Source organism: Scardinius erythrophthalmus, assembly GCF_964197995.2.
Source record: "Scardinius erythrophthalmus genome assembly, chromosome: 25".
NCBI lineage: Eukaryota > Metazoa > Chordata > Actinopteri > Cypriniformes > Leuciscidae > Scardinius > Scardinius erythrophthalmus.
Genome location: NC_138245.1, coordinates 1111371 through 1134836, shown reverse-complemented (window position 1 = coordinate 1134836; position 23466 = coordinate 1111371). Strand labels below are relative to the sequence as shown.

Below are 23466 nucleotides of genomic sequence, written 5' to 3'. Positions count from 1 at the left end.
TCCAAAACAAAGGTTTATTGGTAATTAAACACAGGACGGCAGAACAGCTTGCAACACACACTAAATATGACTGAGATCGGACAATGACAGACTGAACAGACAGAACTTAAATACAAACACAGATGACACTGATTAACAGAACACAGGGATGCAGATGATGATGATGGATTAAACAGGTGATGCAACTGAACTGATAATGACAGTAACCATAGAAACAAAGGAGTGGTGGAAAAAGAACAAAGGAAAACAGGAACCAATCAAAACACAAACTGAAAGTCCAAACAAGCACTGACACGTGACAGGTATATTATTTCTGTAATTAAATTATTGTTTGCTGTCATACCAAATGTTACTCACTTTGGATGACACTTCTGCTAAATGAATAAATGTGAGCATGAATAAGTGATTAAATATAAGTAGGTTTATATTATATGAGTATTATTGTTCATCTTTTTAGTACTGCATGAAAATCAAGATTATCTCAAACTAAAGCCAGACGTTACATGCTTTTGTTTGCATTCAGTGGCGCCTTCATAAACACACTGCGTTTCAATATAAATCATCACTGCAAAATACTGAACAGATTTCTGCATTGTGAAAGCAAACTATGTTGTTTGTGTGGTTTCTGATGGCATCTTGATATGACATCATTTCCTGTTGTTGGACGTTTGCTGTTGACTCTCAGTGTAGGTCAGCTGTGCACAAGAATCCACAATGACTGTTCGACCAAAATGTCTTAAAATTATAGTATATGACCATAGTTTTTAATCAGATTCAGAACACAAAAGTGAAAAGCAATACTAGATAAATGCATTTAATTTAAGGCATTGCCATTAACAACATACAAATTTATCAACATGCTAACATACATTTCCCATAAAACACACACAGATGATTATTACACACAGAACTCTTTAATAGTTAATTGCATATTTATCTCCATGGAAGGAATGTTGAAAGATACAGAACAACTTCCTGAAATCAATCATGTCTCATAAAACTGTAGCACTACTCATCTGTCCTGTAGTCAGCTATTAATGATGGGATATTATTCTGAAGAGTTGAGGGTGATGACAGAATTTAAATGTTGAAATATCCCTTTAAAAAAGTGTAGTGCTATTTTATCATTTATATCTGCAAAGCAAATCATGAATGCAGTGATGCTTACTACAGATAAGAAGGAAATCACACTGTGTTTAGATCAAAACATTCACACCTGAAATCAGCGGATGCCCGAGAACTTAACTAAACTAAACTAAACTAAGCTAAAGCTGCTGCATCACATTATTAAATGAACACAGTTTTGCAATCAGCAGGTTTTATTGTGAACGACCACAACAACTATTGCAAAACATGAGCTTTGCTTCATAATAGAGAGATATAGACACAGTAGCTTCCTTAACTCCTGCACATTTTTATTTAATGTTTACACTTTGAAAACGTTTTATTACTCGTTAAAAATACCTCATTAAACTACAGCAAGCCAAAATTATGCAGATAAATTGTAACATGCTAAAGATTCATTTAGAAGTGTAAATGTGGAAAAGGCCCATGCTGCATCTTCCTGATTTCTTTAGGCATTAAAGATCAGTTGAAAATGGCGTTTTTGCCCATAAACCCTTTTTTTTTTTCAATTCAAAATAATTCACTGAATTGCTTTTTTTTTAGATAGAAAATCAAATGACCTAAAAGAAACAATCGTCATATCAAAGCATTACAGTAATATGACATGCTAATAATCCAATGCAATTATGCAAATTATTCTGGGTGGTTGCAGGAGGTTAAAGGCCTTGCTTGTGTTCAGATTTGATCAGCATCAAGCAGCTTCTTTCACACTCAGACTCAGTGGTGCTCTGGGTCTTCAGACGTCAGATGTGTGTGTGTGTGTGTGTGTGGTTTGCAGACATCAGGTGTGTGTGTGTGTGTGTGTGTGTGTGTGTGTGTGTGTGTGTGTGTGTGTGTGTGTGTGTGTGTGTGTGTGTGTGTGGTTTGGAGACGTCAGGCTTGTGTTTGTGTGTGGTTTTTGGCCGTTCCTGTGTACCAGTTGCAGGAGCCGTCGCTGTGTCTGATGCAGGCGAACTCATGAAGTGGCTCTGGCCATGAGGAAGACCAGTTGTCCCACACACACTCGCTCTTAGAGCTGGGCTGACAGGGCTGGTCAGTGCAGCTGGAGATCTGCAGATCCGTTCACAGATTAATATATTACAATACAATATAATATATACTTTCAGTTTTTATCAGTACTTTCATGTTTTTGTACACTCAAACCTTCATAAATCAAGTCTATGTCAGGGTATGTTTGGACATAATGAATTGAATTAAATTATCAAATGAATGAGTGAATGAGTTAGTATTCTAGAACTTGTTTAACTGCTCACTTAAAAATGTTGGGTTAAAAATAACCCAACGAGTAACCCAACTATGGGGTGGTATAGCACCTTCCCAACTGTGGGTTATTTTAACCCAAAGAAGTGGGTTATTACTGTAAATTTCCCAAGGATGTGAAAAAAATTACCCAACATTTTTGGAAAATAACCCAACGAGTAACCCGACTATGGGGTGGTATAGCACCTTCCCAATTGTGGGTTATTTTAACCCAATGCATTGGGTTATTACTAGAAACTACCCAACGATTTGAAAAAATTACCTGACATTTTTGGAAAATAACGTCTCGGTTACGGATGTAACCCTCGTTCCCTGAAGGAAGAGACGTAGCCGGATGTACCGACTGATTGGAATCATGCTTAGGGAGCCTGTCATCTTCGAGTATTGATAAAACAAGCCAATGCATACATTGGCGTGTGAGCTTTGCATCCACACTCCGCCCCGCAGCGTGGGTATAAATACTGAAGTGGATGCACGCACCACTTGTTTGTCGCTGAGGAGCCGAGCGGAGTCCGGAGTCAGTGGTGGTCCAGCAATAGTGGCGACAGGACTACGTCTCCATTCGCTCCTTCAGGGAACAAGGGTTGGGATCGCCGTAGGGATCATAACATGTGGACCCAGCCTAGCACAGGTTCCACCAGAGCATACGAGTGTTAGGCCTGAAGGCATTTGTCGATGCTGAAGGGTGTGGAGGAACTCAACAGGGTTCGGCTAAAGAGGAACTCTACTGGAGCAAGAATGGCGCACGTATCCAGTCCACAGGAGGGGAATGGCGCAGCAAGCCGACACTCCGAATCTGGCTTACAGTGAAACTAGATTCATGTGAAGGGAGCCCACGGAGAGCAACCGGCTCGACACATAGGCTATTTTTCTAGTGAATGTGCTGGTGTCGCCCAGCTCGCAGCTCTAAAAACATCTGTCAGCGAGGCATCCTGTGTACCTGGCTTTTAAAGAGAATGGGAGATGAGACTCTGGTTGGTTTATTTCACGTTATGCGCAGAACACACCCATTACTCATTAAGAGAATAGAGACAACCCTTTTAGACTATGCGCCTGGCTCGCCGACCATTTTCCCCGTCGTTAAACTAGTAAAAGTGGATTCAGACATGCCCTAAGTGCACTTGCGCCTTGCGCTTTAGACCATGCGCTTAGATCGTTAAAATAGGGCCCATGATGTGTGTTAATATAAAGGCAACATACATTTTGAGGGCGGAGGGAGACAGCCCTTGCTCCAACCCATCTTGCAGGAAAGAAAGCACAGAACTGATCGAACACCTTCGGGGGTCTTCTTGGTTGAGAAGAACACACTCAACAAACAGGTTCCTCTTCAGGTCGTAAGCAAGCCTCACTTTTTTAGAGGGTGCTCTCGCAGAAGTGATGGCATCTACGATCATTTTGAGGTAGATACCTGAACCTCCGCAGCGAGACATGAAGTTTCCAGAGGTCTGGCGCAGGTGCCAACAGTGCCTCATCCCTGAGATGTCTAAGAGGAATGGGTCAGGAAGGGGCTGTCAAGAGGAGCATAAGTTCAGGGGAACTAGGTCCAGTTGGGCCATTAAGGGGCAACTAGGAAGACCTGCTCCTTCTTCTTCCTGACTTAGCACAGTGTTGTGCAAGAAGGCTCACTGGGCGAACGCATCTTTGGGTAGGCCCCGAGGCCAGCTGTGTGCCAGTGTCTCCGTGCCGATGGTTCTCCGCTCGGTCAGGGAGTAAACAACTGGCAATGGGACGAGTCCGGAGAGGCAAACAGATGTAACACAGATGTAACTGTGCGGCCCTGAAGTGGTCCCGGAACAGCTGGACCGCCTGGGGATGGAGTCTCCACTCTCCCTGGGCCACAGGCTGTCGTGAGGCCTCATCGGTGGCACAATTGAGCAGGCCGGAAAATTAAGTGGAATGAAGCGACTTCAGAAGCTTCTGACTCCATAGGAGGAGGTGGCGGGTGAGTTGCGACATGCGAGGGAAGCGTAGTGCAACGGTCGCAATGTTGTCTTTACGGACCAATACATGCTTGCTGAGCAGTGGCATTTTTCTGCGCGTACTGGCAAGGTGCACTGCTAGCAACTCGAGGCAGTTGATGCCAATGCAGTCTGAGGCCCGCCCAGACCTCCGTTACTGCATGTCTGTTGTACGTGGCCCCTCAGCCAGTGTTGATGGACAGTTGATCTAGGGGCGGCTGGCCCGGAGAAACAAAAGGTCTGATCACGGGCTGAGGGTTTGGCGGCAGGCCAGGGTGATTGTCACACGGAGCGTGTCGCTCTGCCATGGCCACCTCGGGACTCGGCCGTGAAGCCAGTGCTGAAGCGGTCTTCATATGGAGGAAGCAGTTCTATTGCGGCTGCATCTGCCATATGCCACAGGAGCCTCTGAAAAGTTTCTCTTTCCCTTGCTCAGTTCTGTATAGCACCGACCGGACACGTTCCTCTTGAGAAACGTGTTGGACCGAGTCCATCTTCATACCAAAAACAGAGATCCTCAGCCCGTGGACGAGTTTACTCTTTTACCAGTTGACCCGAAGACCCAACTGGCTGTGGAGCACTCGAAGGGTAGGACTTTATACTGACTTCGAACCCTCGAACGCAAAAACACAGGCATAGCCTGCATTCCGGAAGGGTAGAGATCAGAAGTAAGCGTCCTTCAGGTCGAACGCTGCAGTCCAATCTTGGGGACGGAGCAATGGAAATGAAAAACTCTCACCAGTGCCGGAGCACACAGGGGAATGATCGCGGCAACACTGACAGGGATGGTGCAGCCTGTACCAGTGAAGCACTCACTTTCTTTGCCCTCAACCGGCCGTCAGACAAACAAACACAAAAAGGAATGCTGTTAAAACAGCAGTTGAGAGCTCAGAAGGCTCACGACCACTGCTGCACTCGCGCTGTAGAAACACCAGCACCAGGAGAGACTTCCAGAAGAAGCACCGACACACTCGCTCATTGAATGAGTCAACACTCTTCAGAGACACCGCCATGACACCGATCGGCTCCGAAGCGAAAGACAAGTGGTGCGTGCATCCACTTCCATATTTATTTCCGCGCTTTTTTTTATTGGATAACATAAAAAACTAACATATATCGGCCGATACTGATATGGTAGGCGATATTTCGTGCATCTCTAAATAAATGTGTTCTTACCTTGCAGTCACAGCCCATCTGATATCTGTATTTGATGTTGTTTTTCTGCATTAAGGAGAGACTGTCCCAGCGCGTAATGAGGTCGCACAATGTAATGGAGAATCTGTCATCCATGATCTCTCCTAAGAGACAGAAAACATATTGTGTATTTCATTTTTGTTTTAGATTCCCTGAGGTCCACTCAAAATGTTAGTCAGTGTTTCCTAATTCCTGTTAAATTAGTGAAAAATCCCCCTAAAAAACTCTTTAATGGGGATCTCTCTGAACTCGATTTAGTTTCGCAGCATCATATAGCTGGAGCGGCCTGACATTTTGATATAAAAAAAGTCATAAAACACATTAAAACAAACCAGGGAACATGTCATGCAGCAGACGGCAAGCCACATACAGCAGAGTCTTGGGTCATCGAGCAGTAAATAAATGCTCTGCTTGAGCTAGTGATTCATTTAAATGATTTGAAAAGATACTTTAAATGTGAAATTAAAACCGCCAGTAGGTGGCAGCACGTCACTGTTAATGAGTGAGTCATTGAGTTTCAACCGATTCATTCAAACGGCTGATTCATTCAGGAATGAAGCATTTGACTGTCTTAATGAGTGAGTCATTGAATCATTCATTCAACCGATTCGTTTATTCACGCAGCGCTGTGTGTGCTCAGAGATGCAAAACAGTCCTGTTGCTTTAGTTTGGAACTATTTTCGATGACGAAATAGAGCAAAAACAGGTGATAATGTGTCTAAAATGTAAGTCGCTTAATATTAACTTGTATATTGAAATCTTATATAAAATCAATATCGCATTGTACTCATGCTGATTTTTAAGGGAAAACGGCACTCTTTGTGTGATATTGATTAACAGTTTTAAATTATATAAATATAAAAGACATCTAAATGGGAGATTATTTAGTTCACTTGTCACTGAGTTTATGATATTAAATCAGTTATCTTACTCAGTAAATTACCTGTTGCTTGACATGTTACAAGTTCGCTTGCTCTTCTCTCAGCAGGGCCGGATTAACAATTTCCTGTGCCCTGGGCAACAAGACTCAAGGCCCCCCCTAGATAGGGGGGTTCGGGGGCATGCTCCCCCGAGAAAATTTGTATTTCTCTGACCTACATATGTGCAATTTAGGACTTTTGAAGGCCAAAAAATTATAAGAAATAGGCTAGCTTTAAAACCTTGTCATTAGATTATTTGTCAATACCTGCTCTCTCCTCATCTTCATATTTCTTATTCTCTCAGTATTCTTATCCTGGCCTATTTCTACCTCTCCTAAAGCTGAACTTTGACTTATAGTCTTTTCATTTTAATTTGTGTCAGTGACGAAAATAAACATAGGCTCAACTGATATTTATACGTTTTATGAATAATTTTCTTAGACGTGTTAATTTACTCAAGGCTACCAGGAAAGCTGTAGCCTAAGTCAGTATTGCCATTAGGAACCTTCTGCAAGCTTTGGGATTTGAAAACGTCTGTTTTTAAATGTTAAAAGTAATTTTAAATAATACAAATTATAGACTACGTTTACCGCAGTTGGTGTAATTGGCAGACGTTCCCTTAAGCATTGTGCGCTGTGGAAACGCGTCAAAGCATTCTCAGGTAAAATTATGCAGCATTAATGCATGAATGATTTTGAACGAATATTTCATCATGTCGATATACAATGGTCACATAATGTTAAAACTAATCTTGCTATTGATATCTTTGTTAGAATACCGACCCTATAGAACAAATGTCCGGCTAATATCGGAACTGAAACGAACTTCACCGCGCTCAACCAGCGGGAGTGCATTTCACGAATTAGTAATCGCTGGCGTTCAGCGGGGAGGGAGGAAAGTCTGCGTGAACCCGCGTAGATGCAGTTTATGCAGTGAAGACTGTAAAGTGAACACCGAAATGTATTAAATTTCGGTGTATTTCCTACCTGTCAGGGCCCCCTAGATGTCATGGGCCCCTGGGCAAGTGCCCAGTTGCCCTAATGGTTAATCCGGCCCTGTCTCTCAGACACACAGCAGTGGGAAAACATAGTGTGCGTGGCCAACCTGTCACTTCAATCCAGGGTGACCAATAGAAAAGGGCCTTTCATACTGGTCGATAGAGACCGCCCACTGAGACACGGCTTCATTTGCGAGCAAAACTTTTCAACTTGCAAGATAAAGATTTAGACCCGCAAAAAAAGACAGCAGAAAAAAAGAGCAAATTTTGTGCGTTTGTGATGAAAAAGCACAAAGAAAATAAAGGTTTTCATATAGATTTACACGCACTGCAAATAATTTTGTTAAAGGGGTGGTTTACTGCCTTTTTTCTTTGCTTGATTGTGTTTATGGGCTGCAATATAACATGTCTTCGTGTTTCGTTTGTTAAAAAACGCCTTATTTTTCATAAATTTCACCTTTATTGTAAGCCGCTTCCTCCTCTGTCATTTGAACGACTGGTTGACTTCCTGAGTCTATGAAACCACTCCCTCAGAAACAGGCAATGGGCTCAGATTGGTTAGTTCGGCCGGTGTGTTGTAATTGGCTAAACTGCGTCCGGAATCTTCACGCCCATTACCTTTACGGGCGACAGTTGCATGTGCTCCGGACCCGGTCAAATGTAATGGTGTCAATATTGCCTCATCAGTTTGAGCCAGAATCAGACCCAGAGAGCGGTGATGAAGAGAGTCAAGCAGAACCTCCGCAAACACGGCTCTTACTAAACGTTTCTGAATGGTAATTTTTTATTATTATTATTATTATTTTCTCAAAGAATTTCCATACGCTGTTACTTGAAAATGCTACTGCTGTTTGTTAGCTTTTGAGATACGGTTTCCCCCTGATTAAACATTTCATATAACGGAATACATGACTGAGTAATACCGTTTTTTTTAAGATATTGTTTTATTGATAGAATGAACAACCGTTTAACTATTCACAAAACTTAGTAGCCTAGTTGACTCAGTTTGTCGTTTTCTTTAGGTGTATATGTGATAACAGCAGCTGAAGTTCGCTGTTGCGATAATTTTTTGAAGTTTGTACACGTTTCTTATACACACACAAAATAACATCGAACTAACTAGCTACTATAACCAAACAGTTTTGGCATTGGTTTGCGTTCTTGATCAAATAAAAAAATTACGTCATAAAGTACATGGAAAATACGTTTACAAAATTTGTACATATTACAAATTCGGGTCCAAAATGTTTGTACGCATCTGTCATATACTAAAGCCAGCGCTGGCATTTTTTTACATCCTTGATAAAAACTATTACGTCTTCTTAAATTATACAGGCAAATAGATTTAAAAAGATTAAATCTTACTTGCAGGTTGTGGCCCAACAACTGCTGCCTCTGCTTCATGTTGGAGTAATAGTTTCTTGTTGAATCCGACATTGAACTCGTGTAGATTCTGGAAGCTGTCCTCCGTAAAATGCGCAGCACAGAGAGCTATTACGATTGTAATTTTCAGGAACATAATCAAACTTAAATTTGAACCATTGTTGACGAACTACAGCGTCTGTAGGAAGCCTGAACACAGAAGACCTGACAGCTGGGTGAAAATAACACTTTGACGGCTACAGCTCTCCACTATAACTCCTCCTCTTCGACAGCAGAACATGTTCCGGAGGGAGGGTTGATGTAAATGTATGGGTTAGTTACGTATAAAACCCGGGAAGTATCTCGTTGTAGTCCCATTTGAGTCGTTTTTGTAGGCATTAAACTTCCTGATTTTTAAAAGACAATATCTCCGCTTACGTTGAACTTTCAGCGCAGCAACTTTGCAGATATTGCTCATGCACCAACAGCAACATTACACAGTATTTAAAATGAAAAAAGTGAAATAGCAATCAACCACCCCTTTAACTTTTTTGTTAAGCAATTTTGTTGCTTTTTTGCAATCTTTTATTTTTTTTATTACAAAATAATTAGTTTTACTCTCAAACACAGTACGTTTGATTGAACAAAAAAGACACAAAGGAAACTCAATAGTTTTGTTTTAAAGAAGATACTCAGCAGATTATTGCTGATGTGAAAGCACTTAAAAAAATGAAAGTTTGGAAAAGTTTTGGAAGTTTGAATTTACTGTAAATCAAATGTACTGTACTAAACATTTTTTTATATATATAAAATATATATTTTCAAAAATATGATTTCTTATAAAATTACTATCAAATTAAAACCACATATCTAACCAAGTTGTGTTCCAAATTTGAAGTTTATATCACAAAAAAACGATGTTCCTATGAGATTTTGTTTAGGCGATGTACCAAAAATAGCCACCGGGTGTCACCCACATTCCATTGATTGATTTGATGCATTCTCTTGTAACAAATTAACACATTTCTGTTCAAATATCACTTCTATCACAAAATAGTCCTAAAAATTTGGAACCTTGAGACTCAGACCTTTCCAACAATATGGGTTGTGTCAAGATTAGAAAAGTTTAGATTATAAAGTAGTTAAAATATTTTTGTAATATGAAACCTGACTCAATAAGTAATAATTTAAAGTACCATTTCCATAGTAAGGCAACATCCAATCTCAAAATGGTTTTCACAGGATACATTTCTGAGTTTGTAAGCTTTCGAATGATATCTAAGTTATAATGATTACTAAAAGATGTATTACACGAAAAAGGCGCCAAGTGATATTATCTGCGCCATCTAGAGTTTCACGACTGAACTTTGTATTTACCTGAAAGCAGATACTGGCCGTTATCCAGTCTGGTCCCACACAATGAAGACATCTCACTGGTAAAGGCATGCTGGATTTGCTTTATTCTGTCAGAAGAACCTTTGAACACCTGCAAAACCATGATTTTGTAAAACTATTGTTGGAATTGTATAGCATTGTATTGTGTTTTGGGTCTGCAGATCCATTATTTAAAAATGATTATATTTAAAATAGAGTCTCGATTGACAGACGCTACAGAAACACGCTTCGTGAAGCTTCGAATCCTTTGTTTCGAACCAGTGATTCGGAGCGTGTATCAAACCGCCAAAAGTCACGTGATTTCAGTAAAAAAGGTTTCGAAGCTTCACGAACCGTGTTTCCAGCGTATGTCACACGTTCATGTATATGTGTCGACAAGAACCCTAAAGAGACTGTAACTCTCCATTTAAATCATGGACTATTCTGGGGTGTGTTTCCCGTACACCGCCGTAACTCGCTGCTTCACTACTATAGTACGACGCATCGTTGAAGAAATCAACTAGCGAGTCACGACTGTTTCCCCAAACCGTACTGTCGCAAACTGGTCGTTCAACCACGTTGGTTAATGACTTCACACATGTGGGTAATAATACTTTTAATGAATCTGTTTGAGATGGAATTAACACTAGATGTTTTATTATAAATTACGAACATGTCATCTGAGGAATATTTCTAATTTTTCTCAGTTATTTTGCTTTATTTCCAGATTCAATCATAGACTCGTTCTTACACTAGAGCTCGTTCACACATGCGCACTCTTCAACAACGACGCTTTCAATCTCTTGACAAACTAAAAGACATAAATTACATTTGTACGTATTCTAAATAACAGATATAGATTGCACTGAATGTCAGCTTGCTTATTTTGCTCAAGATCAGGATTTATTGAGTCCACATGTCATGCAAACTAGAAACTCTTCTTCTAACCACAGGTCGAGATCTAGATCTGTCGAACGATAGTTTCGGGAAACACTGACTTGCTGAACTGCTGATAACGACGAAACTTGCGACTGTAGTTGGCTAACGATGCTTTCGGGAAACACACTCCAGATTTGGACATCAGGCCAATCTGTCCCAGGAAAAGCATGCTATAACAGATCATCATAATTCCCAGCAGAACATTTATATGATCGTCAATACTTTAGCTCACCTTCATCACTTTGATGTCATATTGGACTTCTCCCATACCGTCTTCATTTCTCTTTCCGGGAATGATCTTCTCCCCAGTTACCTCAGCTCGCATCACTAATGGAAAATAATCAGTTGTTATTTATTGTGTGAGGCTGAACACATTAAAAGAAATATTTCAGGCGGCGTCGTATAAGAGTTCAGAATGTAGTTGTGTCATAGAAGGGAATCACCTGTGTAGTACAGAACTGATTCTCTTATTGATTCTTAAATGTCCTTTAATACCTTAGAAAATCAATTACTAAATATAGTTCAGCTAGATGTACATACTGTAGCTGAAAAGGTTACGGTGGGAATCAGATACTTAAGGTCAGGAATTGAATACTTGATATAAAATTTAAATTTAAATTCCATTTATTGATTCCTGCATGTCCATTTTAGGGTGTGTTCACACTTCGGTTTGCTGAAAATGATACATTTAGCCCTGGTTCATGCATTCACACTGTCATTTTTAACACCGAACCTAAAGATACGAAGCAAAAAGAAATGGCTGTTATGGCATATATTTTTGTGACTGAACTTACCGAACATCTACAACGATGCTGCATTCACCTGCCAAGAGTCAACACACCCGTAATGTGATTTAAACCATTCAAACGCAAGAAGATGCGAAGAGAACTCAATCTGTTTTCTGTTCTGCGCACACAGAAAGCCGCCTCTCATGTGTTGCGTGAATACTGAGATTTGTATCCCTCTGGAGAAAATCATCAAGAGCTTCTGACTGTGAATGCAGATAAGATAAGAGCTCATGTTCATGAAAAATAAAATAAACTTCAAAAGCCATTGTTTGGGTAAAAAGAAATAATTTCAGGCGCCGTCATATAAGAGTTCAGAATGTAGTTGTGCCATACAAGGCAATCGCCTGTCTTACAGAATTAGTGGAAATAGGATACTTAAAGGATTAGTTCACTTTCAATAAAAATGTTTACTGATAATTTACTCACTCCGATGTCATCCAAGATATCCATGTCTTTCTTTCTTCAGTCGAAAACAAATTAAGGTTTTTGAGGAAAACATCCGGGATTTTTCTCCATGTAATGGACTTCAATGGCAACCAACTATACCGATGTTCAGAGAGGGTTCAAATGTCCGTCTCAATGCAGCTTCAAAGTCTCGACACAATCCCAGTCGAGAAATAAGGGTCTTATCTAGCAAAACGATCTGTCATTTTCTAAAAAAAAATATATATATATAAATATACTTTTTAACCACAAATGCCCATCTTGTACCATCTCATTTTGAAGTTGAAGGAGAAAATGAGATGACATTTTTCGCCCTTCCCTACCTTTTTACACAGACAAATAACTTAGATAGATGACGTGACGTGTGACCTTTCCAACGTGATGACGCAATGCGTGGCACATCTCAGAGATGGTACACGACCGGCATTTGTGGTTAAAAAGGTGGGGGGGGGTTGTTTTTTTATTAGAAAATGACCGATCGTTTCACTAGATAAGACCCCTATTTCTCGACTGGGATCATGTCGAGACTTTGAAGCTGCATTGAGACAGACATTTGAACCCTCTCTGAACATTGGTATAGTTGGTTGCCATTGAAGTCCATTATATGGAGAAAAATCCTGGAATGTTTTCCTCAAAAACCTTAATTTCTTTTCGACTGAAGAAAGAAAGACATGGATATCTTGGATGACATCGGGATGAGTAAATTATCAGCAAAAACATTTTTGAAAGTGAACTAATCCTTTAAGGTCAGGAATCAAATACTTGATATAAAATTTCAATTTCAGGTCCATTTATTGACTCCTCAATGTGTATTTTAGGTTCTTTTGGTCCGTACCCAAAAAGAAAATGGTAAAGCCCTGGTTCACTTAGCATTCACACTGTCGTTTTTAACACCGAACCTAAAGATCCGAAGCAAAAAGAAATGGCTGTTATGGCTTATATTTTGTGACGGAACTTCAAATGAAGCGCTCTAACAGAGAAATCGCACCTGCCAAGAGTCAACTCACCCGTAATGTGATTTAAACCATTAAAACGCAAGAAGATGCGAAGAGAACTCAATCTGTTTTCTGTTCTGCGCACACAGAAAGCCGCCTCTCATGTGTTGATGAGATTCCCAATGCGAATACAGTATATCACCATGAGATCTTTATACCTCTGGAGAGCTTGAAAAACAATGTTCATAAAAAATAAAATGACCTTCAAAATCCATTGTTTGGGTACAGTGAGTGGAATGGCAGACTGATGTTTTCTAGCAGAGGGATTATGTGGATTTACTGTATTGGTTCAGCGAAAGCCACAGGCATCTGCATGTCTGTGCAAACTCATGCCGGTCATTCCATGCCTGATTATCCAAGAACAAGGACTGGAATGCCAAAGCAACTCTGACGCACGGAAACAGGGATCCAAACTCTTTCCCTCTCGGAAACACAACTTTTAAACCACAAAGTCTCTTAATGAATACCTTTGTCTTGTTTTTCAAAAAAATATCTGAATCTAAATCTGTTTGCAAGCCATTTCTTACTCGCTGAACTTTTATCTGTGCATAATGTGCGTGATGATAACAGGCATTTCATTTAGTGCAAATGTTTATGGAATATCATACTGTAATGGTGAAATGTTCTTGATAGATATCTGATTTGTCACAACATTTGAACGGGAAAATTATGAACGAATAGTGCATTAGCAGTGCTGGGTAGATTACTTAAAAATTACAGTCCATTATAGAATCCAAAATTGCATGATGAAACCTGTAGTTTGTAACGTAATCTGTTACGTTACACATTTTCTGACTACTTTTTGATTAGTTTCAGATTACGTCTGACTTTATGTTTTGCCTTAACTTGTTTATCACATTGATTTGAATAGGATATTCTGGTACTATACAAAAATACAAAGAGATTTTTTTTTTTTTTTTTGAAAATTTGTCATCAACAAAATTACATCAAACTGGGGTTTGTGAAGGAACTGCAGTGGGTTTGTAAGTTAGTGAAAATGTAAAATTTCAAGGTGAAAATCAAAAAAATGAGATATTTGCTTTGACTTGTGAGATTCTACAAAACTGGAAGACTTTCTGAACATACATAAGCAATATGCTGACAAATTAGTGAGATTCATAAATTGTTTTGAATAATTTACTGCCGTTTTGTGAATATTTAGTATTCAATAAAATGCATATTTACATACATTTTTTGGTAACACTTTTCACTTTAGTTAAAATTAGTTACCTATATTAGTTAACATGAACTAATAATGAACTGTGCTTATACAGCATTTATTAATTTTAGTTAATATTAATTTCAACATTTACTAATACGGTATTAAATTCAAAGGTTGTATTTGTTAACATTAGCTAATGCACTGTGAACATGAACAAACAATGAACAGCTGGATTTGTATTAACTTGCGGTAACAAAGATTAATAAATACTGTAACAAATGTATTGATCAATGTTAGTTTATGTTAGTTAATGCATTAATGTTAACTAATGAACCTTATTGGAAAGTGTTGCCATTTTTTAAAATCTGATTCTGACATGTAATAAGATTAATCTCCAGTGTGACGTACCTGTCGAAGACATGCAGAATAACTCCTGTGGATGAGCTGGAAAGCAGCTGCAGCTCTCGCTCACACACACACACACACACATCAGGAGCGCAGCAGACAGCGAGACGCTCATCATCACACTCACAGATCAGCTACTGTATGAAACACACACTGAATGAAGTTCCTCCTCTGTGTGTGTCTGTCGATGATCTCCTTCAGTCTCGAGGAGCTGCGGGTCATTTATAGTTTCAGGACAAGACCAGCCTTCTACTGTAATAAACAAACCCCACCCTCTACACACACACACTAAACACACACACACACACTAAACACACACTCACACTAAACACAAACACACACACACACACACACACACACACGCACGCACACACACACACACACACACACACACACACAGGATCTGTGGATAGAGTTGATTACAGTTTTTTTACAATCACTTTGCTACTATTTTCAGAACCTTGAAGTCATTTTTCAAAACTCTAGACACAAAACTCAAAACGGTTATCACTTGTAACACAGGCTGTCTAATGTTCAAAACACTGCATTGTACATTCACATCTTTAAAGAAATCTTGCACTTGCACAATCATTGGTTCAAAAAACTAATTTACTGTGAAATACCATTGAAACATAACTATAGATCACCCACACACAAGCAACCGATAGTTTCACTGGGTCATTGTTTGTACAATCATTAAATATTGTAGAACAAAATAGTTTATACAGGTTTCATTATGGCACTACATGTACAGTAAGTACATCTCTGTAAAAGCACTGCAGTAGTAGAGAGAATACTACAGTGGAATCATTGAACAAAGTTTGTAATATATTGATGAAAAACACTACAGTACAATCACAACATAGGGTTATTTGAATCAAAGCAAAAATAATTAGCTATGAAATAGAAAAGAAAAGACAAGACAGCAAAACATCAAATGCAGTGTTCCTCAACTTGCTTGCTTGTACTGTAAGAAACAGAACAGGAGTGATTATCTATACAGTGCAGTGCTGTCAATACTGTACATAGTCTGAAAAGGTGGTACAGTATTTGGGACCATAGACACAGTGTCTGATGAAGCAGTATGATCAAATATTAGGCTACATCCATGGATATTGTAGTCTCCACGCTAATTGGTGACAATGAATCTCGTTATCTTGAAACTTTCATGATTTACAGTAAACATGGAAGATTGTTTGTCTGTTTCCATACAACTATGCATTCAGAGTAATGCAACAGTATCATTTTGAGCAGTTGTATCAATTGATAGTTAGATCACTGTAAGGAAATGAATAGACACTCATTTGAAATGTAATGTGTGAATTGTCTTTTGAAATAGTAGTACTCTGATGTTAAGTTGTGTCATATTGAACAGGTGATTTTTGTTGAATGAACAAATGATCTAAGTTTTATGTGTATTGTATCCAAGCAATTGAGAAAAGGGTTAGAGTTTTGAAAAATGTGCATTTTGATCATTGGTTGTGCAATAAAGACAACCAGTGGTCAGAAAATAAAACTGGTCTTGTTCACACAGGCTTAAACACACACTAGACCACAGTTATTCAGAGTAGATGACTAACAGAAGCTGAAACAATGAAACTCCATTACATTTTAAATTTATAACCAGAACATTATAGGATTATGACACTCGTGGAACTGTCGTAATAAAGAAACAAAAACAGCCATAAATAAGGAACACGCAGGAGAAGATCATAACTTAACCACATTATCATTGATGATAACGGACACAGGACAGAACTCTGATAATTACCGTAGGTTAATCAAGGAGAACAGAAACAGGTGTGATGAACTAATTAACAACATAGGAGACTAACTAGGGAAATAAGGAAAACAGGAACACTGAAACTAAACAATTCATTTTCACCATAGCATACTTTTTGAAGTTAATGATGTCAATTTAAAATGCCCCAACAATGCTTTTTATATATATTTCCTTTCATGTAGTGTGTAATAAAGCTGTTTATGAATTTAAAAGTTTCACAGACCAAAGTGCAGATAAATGGAGTGATTCTGAACTGAAACGAGTCGTCAGTAGTTCAGTCACAGGTTTGTAACTAATTTGCATAATGTCAGCCTTTGGTCTTGATTGGCTGAGCAGCGTCTCTTAGCTCCGCCCTCAAACACTGTAGTGTATCTGAGACTGGAAGAGTTTGGTTCGTGTTGTTCGTGTCGAGAAGACGCTGTTTTCTGAGATTGATACGGTAAAACCCACGCCATCGTTACTGTTCGTATCACTGAGATCAAGAGCTAAGATTCAGATATGATAATGAGCGTTTGCTTTCTGACCAATCACAGCAGAGCAGCTCTCAGAGAGGCGGAGTTTAGAGAGAGTGAATCTCCGATGGAAGCGTTTCAGACACTGAGAGAAAGAGCTGATGCTGCAGTGGAGATTATGAGGACATTAAAGTGCTTTTGACCTTGGATGAATGTGAAGCTGTTGTAGGAGATTTTAAAAAAATCTAGAAACCTTTAAAATGGCATAATAGGGGCACTTTAAATATGAATTTCCAATATATGTTTTAATATGAGGGTGTGGTATAGTATTAGAAAGTTCCTGTTGGTGTCTATTCCTCATAAGTCATTTCTTTGGGTGTGCTGTTATTCTGAAGCGTATTGATACCGTTGAATGGCCTTAATGACGTCTTCTTATGCGCAACGACCTGTTCCTGGATCTCAGTAAATAAAGCAAATATAGATAAAGCTTTAATGAAAGTAAATAATGAAAACAATGAACCTGTGTTTCAGATCTCAATGCCAACATTCCCTGTGGTGGTGAAGATCGGACATGCCCATTCTGGGATGGGGAAGGTACCAGTCTTATTTTATTTACAATATTATAGTTTATATTAATATTTTGAATTAATTTATTATCTTATTTCACAGACATACACACTTCACCTTTACCTTAGCGATGGACTGTGAGACCGTGTCTAAGACGGCTTCCGTTAATGTCTCTATTGTAATACCGTTTCATCTTTCAGCTCATAGTAGTATTAAGATTCAGCATGTGTCAAAAATGATTGATGGCCTTATAATTAATGATGATTTATGGGTTGACCTTTTGACCTTGCCCTGCCCTTGACCTGACCTTGCCCTAGCGGTGACCTTGTGTGTAATTGAATAATAGGATAATTGGATAATATGTCTATGACCTCGTGAGTATAAGGGATCCATTGTTTAATATTTGAACTTTGATATAATGGAAGTTATGAGGGTTATAGATATCAGGATGTGTGGCACATGCAAGCATCAGCATCGAGCTCCCTCCCTCCCAGAATGCACTGGGGTTGCTGGGCACTGTGGAAGTGATAAAAAAGAGGTTTGCTAATAATGATGTATATTTCACACTAGCTAAAGTTGAAAAAACATTCTGTTCTTTTAAAAGAAAAAAGATGAAATGATAATAAAATAAAATATACAATATAAAATAAATATCTTCCTAAAAATCTACTGAACCAATTATTTTAGATTTAGATAAACAAAAGTGTATTCAGTGATCAGGATGAGACATTGCTAATGTTTTGTTAGTGCTAAAATTATTTCAAAGTATAATCTGATAAGATTAAAGGGTTAGTTCACCCAAAAATTAAAATTCTGTCAGTAATTACTCACCCTAATGTTGTTCCAACCCCGTAAGACCTTCGTTCATCTTCGGAACACAAATTAAGATATTTTTGATGAAATCTGAGAGTTGTCTCACTCCTCCATAGGCTTATGGACACTATAACTTGCTGGCCCAGAAAAGTTATTAAAGAGATCGTTAATATAGTCCAAGTAACTCCAGTGGCTCAATCTTAAGTATATCAAGCGACGAGAATACTTTTTGTGCGCAAAAACAAACAAAAATAACGACTTTATTCCACTATTCATTTCCTTCTCTCTGGGCCTCTAGTTGGTTCACGTAGTGTTTTTGCGCTGCGCGTCTGTGTTATACGTTATAATTTTACAGATATTATTTATACTCTAACAACAACATTACACACTAATTTCATTTTAAATAAAGTATTGCATTATTTACAAACCAATTTAGGTGTTTTCAGTGGTTCATAAGATCACTTAGAAAGTGTAAGTAAATGATTAATAAACTATTTAAATGTACATTCATACATAGTAATATTTCTGTTCTGTCACTGTGTTGTGTTTGTTTATTTATTTTTTTATTTTTTTAAAGATAACTGAGCCTTTAAATCTCCTTTATAAATGTTTTACAAGGCATAACTAGTCCTCACTTTAGATGAGCTCACACAAATAGTGAACTGACCACAACTAAATGCTTTATAACTACCTGAATTAACCCTGAATTACAGTAGAAATACATGTTAATAAAGCATCAAGACTTATTACTGAATAATAAGATGTATTTAAATAGTTTCTTAATCATTTACTTACACTTTCTAAGTGATCTTATGAACCACTGACAACTCCTAAATAACCGGTTTAATGCAATATTCTATTTAGAAATGATAAATTGATCATTAATAAAGTATAAAAATACAATTATTAAACACATTATAGATATGCTTGTAAATCAAGAATAAAACATGTAGCTGTATTTATAAACTGCTTATTAATGTCTATTAATGCTTTAAATATGATGAATTAACTGTTTACTAACGCTTAACTAATTATTAATAGCGTGCAGTTATTATAAAGTGTTACCAGTATAGTTAAGTAAGTAAGATATATATATATATAAAATAAAAGATGTTTTAAATTAAATTAAATGAGTTATTAGAAGTCTTAATAAAAACAAATATTCTACATCGATGGTCTCTGGAAAAACATGACTTGAACTTAAAGAATATTTTTTATTTATCAGGGGTATGCAAAATAATTCGAAATTTGAAGTGTAACAAGTCACAAATGTTCAATAGTTCTTAAAGTTGTATCTGTGAGAAAATGACCACATAGGCCTATCTTCAGAGAGAGAGAGAGAGAGAGAGAGAGAGAGCGAGAGAGAGAGAGAGAGAGAGAGAGAGAGAGAGAGAGAGAGAGAGAGAGAGAGAGAGAGCAACAATGAAAACATGTAGAAACTGTGAAGCCTCAGGCTGTCCCCATTGATAGGCTGCTTATGTCTTCAGAGAAATAAGTTCCTTGACAATCATTAATGACAGCTTCAGGATACAGGGTGACAGACCAGATGAGCCTCATGTCACAGCGTATGTAATGTTAGTCTGCTAACACCTTTCCAGAGCCAAAGTTTTGGTCTTTTAGAAGTTTACTGTAATGATTTTGTTTAACGGTGACATAAAGTATAATTGTTATTTAACAATGTCTGTTCAAAAACTTTAGATTGTTGAACATTTTTAAGAAAAACTGTACTTGGTCATCTTAAATCTCATTTATATGAAAATATTCAATCAGCCTTTTTGGCCATGAGGGGTTTCAATTTTCATGGTGGGGGCTTTCCATAGCCATAATGATTTTTGTACTGTAACTGCATTTGCTATCCAATACACCTAAACACGACCATCACAGAAAACATTTGCAGGTTACAACTGTAACCCTAGCCAAATACCACCAAAAGGGACATGGTAGACACTAAGGCCGCAACATACACCTTCAGTGTGGAAGGGGATAACCCTGTGGAAAAACAAACCCGCAGTAACTCCAGCACTGTACCAGTCGGGCAGTAAACTGGGCCCCACTGTCCGAGATCCGCAATATGAAGTGAAAACCCATCACTTAATACATACAGTTTCCTCGTGGAGGGAGCTCTGGAGTGAAGTATGGTCTCCACAACCTCAGTTGAGAGACCAAAGTCAATGAGTTGGGCCCCCTCAGAGGCCAAACCCACAAGTTTCAAATCTCTTCCACTTGAGTCCGAAGGTACCTCCTGACTGGAATCTCCAAGGGAGAGCCGTCGAGGAGAGACACCAGGTCTGAGAACCAGTCAGCTCAGCCAGTACGGTTCTACTAGTAGTAGAATTATTCCATCCCGGCGGACCTTCTCCAGAACTCCTGGGAGCAGAGTAATCGGGGAAAGACGTACAGACGTAGCCTCGGCCATGTCAATACCACAACGTCCAGCCCCAAGGGAGCTGCGTGTGTGAGGGAGAACCAAAGTGGACCGTGCGTCGTATCCTGAGACGCGAAGAAATCCACTTGTGCCTGGCCATAAACCCCCCAAATGTGCTCCACCACCTCGGAGTGGAGCCTCCAATCCCCGGGCCTCAGCCCCTGCCTCAATAGGGTGTCTGCTCCTACATTCTGATGCCCCGGAAATAAACTGCTTTCAGGGAGAGCAGCTTCCCTAGGGACCACAAGAGAATCTGGTGCGCCAGTTTGCATAGTGGACGAGAATGCAGACCCCCTGCCAATTTACGTAAGAGACCACCAAGCACATGATGGTCCCTCAGGTCTGGGAGGAAATGTCTCAACGCATTGAAGACTACCATCATCTCCAGGCAGTTTATGTGCCAAGAAAGATTATGACTCCTCCACCGGCCCTGGGCTGAGCGGCCTTCCATTACTGTTCCCCAGCCGGTGAGGGAAGCATCTGTCAAGATAGCAACTCGATGGCAAAGAGCTCCCAACACCGGACCCTGGGATAGGAACCAGTATTTCCTCCATATAACAAAGGTGCGGAGACACCACCGCGTGATCTTGATTGTACGAAGTGGGTTTCCCCTCGGGGAGAACCCTCTGGTTCTGAGCCACCACTACAAGGGTCTCATTTACAGTAGGCCAAAGGGTATCTCAATGGACCTGCTGCCATGAGGCCCAACAGTTTCTTGAACAGTTTCACAGTGCGTGACTGGCCTAGCTTCAACTCTTTTGTGGCTGTGAGGATAGCAGCTACACGAACGGGCGATAGTGTGGCTCGCATCGTGACTGAATCCCATACCACACCAAGGAAAGTGGTTATCTGTAGTGGAGAAAGCACACTCTTCTTGGCATTGAGTCCCAACCCCAATTTCGTATGTGAGCGAGGACGACATCTCGATGCCGGGCCGCTAACTGTCCGCCGGAATCAGCCAGTCATCGATGTAGTTCAGAATGCGTATGCACTGCAGCCTGAGCGAGGCCAGAGCTGCATCTACGCACTTCGTGAACGTGCAGGGTGATAGAGCTAGACCGAATGGAAGCACCCGATAATGGTGCTTTACCCCAAAAGGAAACCTCAAGAACTTCCTGTGTTGAGGGAGGATGGAGACATGGAAGTAAGCGTCTTTTAAATCTATCGTGACAAACCAGTCCTCAGATCTGATTTGGGTCACGATCTGTTTGAGTGTGAGCATCCAGAACTTGAGTTTCATGACTGCACAATTCAACAGACAAAGATCTAAAATGGGACGCAACCCCCCCATCCCTTTTTCGGAACAATAAAGTAGCGTCTGTAAAACCCTGATACTCTGTCGGGTGAGTAGCTCCCTTCGCTAATAGAGACTCTACTTCTTGCTCCATTACCAGAGCCTGCTCGGGATGTACTAACGTGAGTAGCACACCGTTGTAATGAGGTGGAGGAGAATGAAACTGGATTCTGTAGCCTCTCTCTATTATCTGCAGGACCCATGGAGATGTATTCGGCAGATTCTTCACTCTGTCAGAAATCTACAAAGGGTACCAGTCTCTCGAGACTGGCCTCTGGTGTTATAAACTACAGTGTGAACGAGGCTTCAGACGCTCACAGAGACGAGAGGAGTTACAGGCCAGATGAGCCTCGGGGACACGATGTCAGCATGTAAAGTTAGTCTGCGTTTCCGGAGTTTTATTCATACTAAATTCATTTAAAAGCATAATCTTAAAAGTTTAAATTAGATCTTTTCAAATTAAAAGACTTGTTTAAATCAAATCTTTAAAGTTTTATTAAAATCGTATCATCTGTTTATCTTCTTAGAAGACTTCTGTATGATATAAATGATTTTGCTTAAATTTAACCTAAAGTATTATTTTTTTCTAAACAGCGTCTGAGAAATTTTAAAGCAAAAACTGTGTTTAGGCGTCTTAGATCTTTATACAAACATATTTCAAACAGTATTTTTGTCCATGCAACATGAAACGTTGTCAAAGTTTGTCACAATGTTTGTTGTTGTGGTTGTTCTGTTTTAAGAAATCCGAGGGCTCTACATTGCTCTTATTTAGATGAAGTTTATCATTTAGAAAATCAGCACACATTTTCAGAGACGCGATGTGCCTCTGTGGTCCAGCATAAGTAAAGGTTGTCTTGAGTGAATATTCTAATACACGTATAAGATCATTTTTTACTTGTATCTCCCGAACTATCCTTAATCAGTGTGGAAACACACAGGGTGAAACGCTTTACTGAGGATATATTATCAGTTATCTACTCAAAATATATGTTGAATTTTAAAATGTTAGCATTTGTTGATGCGACAGGCTGTGTGTCTGTTGAACAGGGGAGAGCTGATGATACTATAGCAGGAGGCATGACCTCTGACCTCCTTGATTTCGAAGGCTTTTTTTGTTAAAGATCCTACAAGTTAGTTCTTAACTTTAGTTGTGTAAATCACAAAACGGCATTTTTCAACCGAGTGATTCTACACATGAGAGGTCTTCAG

General features: G+C 39.3%; 2 protein-coding genes across 2 annotated transcripts in view; one reads left to right on the top strand and one right to left on the bottom strand.

The window, feature by feature from the left end:
- syn2b (synapsin IIb) overlaps positions 1-23466 on the top strand; it is a gene marked incomplete at both ends in the record, with an annotated part of 150121 nt that overhangs the window by 66223 nt on the left and 60432 nt on the right. The window lies entirely within an intron of this gene.
- Positions 790-15122, bottom strand: LOC308685841 (metalloproteinase inhibitor 2-like). The gene is made up of 5 exons (XM_081357888.1): positions 14927-15122; positions 11362-11456; positions 10194-10302; positions 5520-5641; positions 790-2175 (listed from the first exon to the last, which is right to left on the bottom strand). The coding sequence occupies exons 1-5, from the start codon at positions 15039-15041 to the stop codon at positions 1999-2001; spliced, it is 618 nt and encodes a 205-aa protein (XP_081214014.1). The 5' UTR covers positions 15042-15122; the 3' UTR covers positions 790-1998.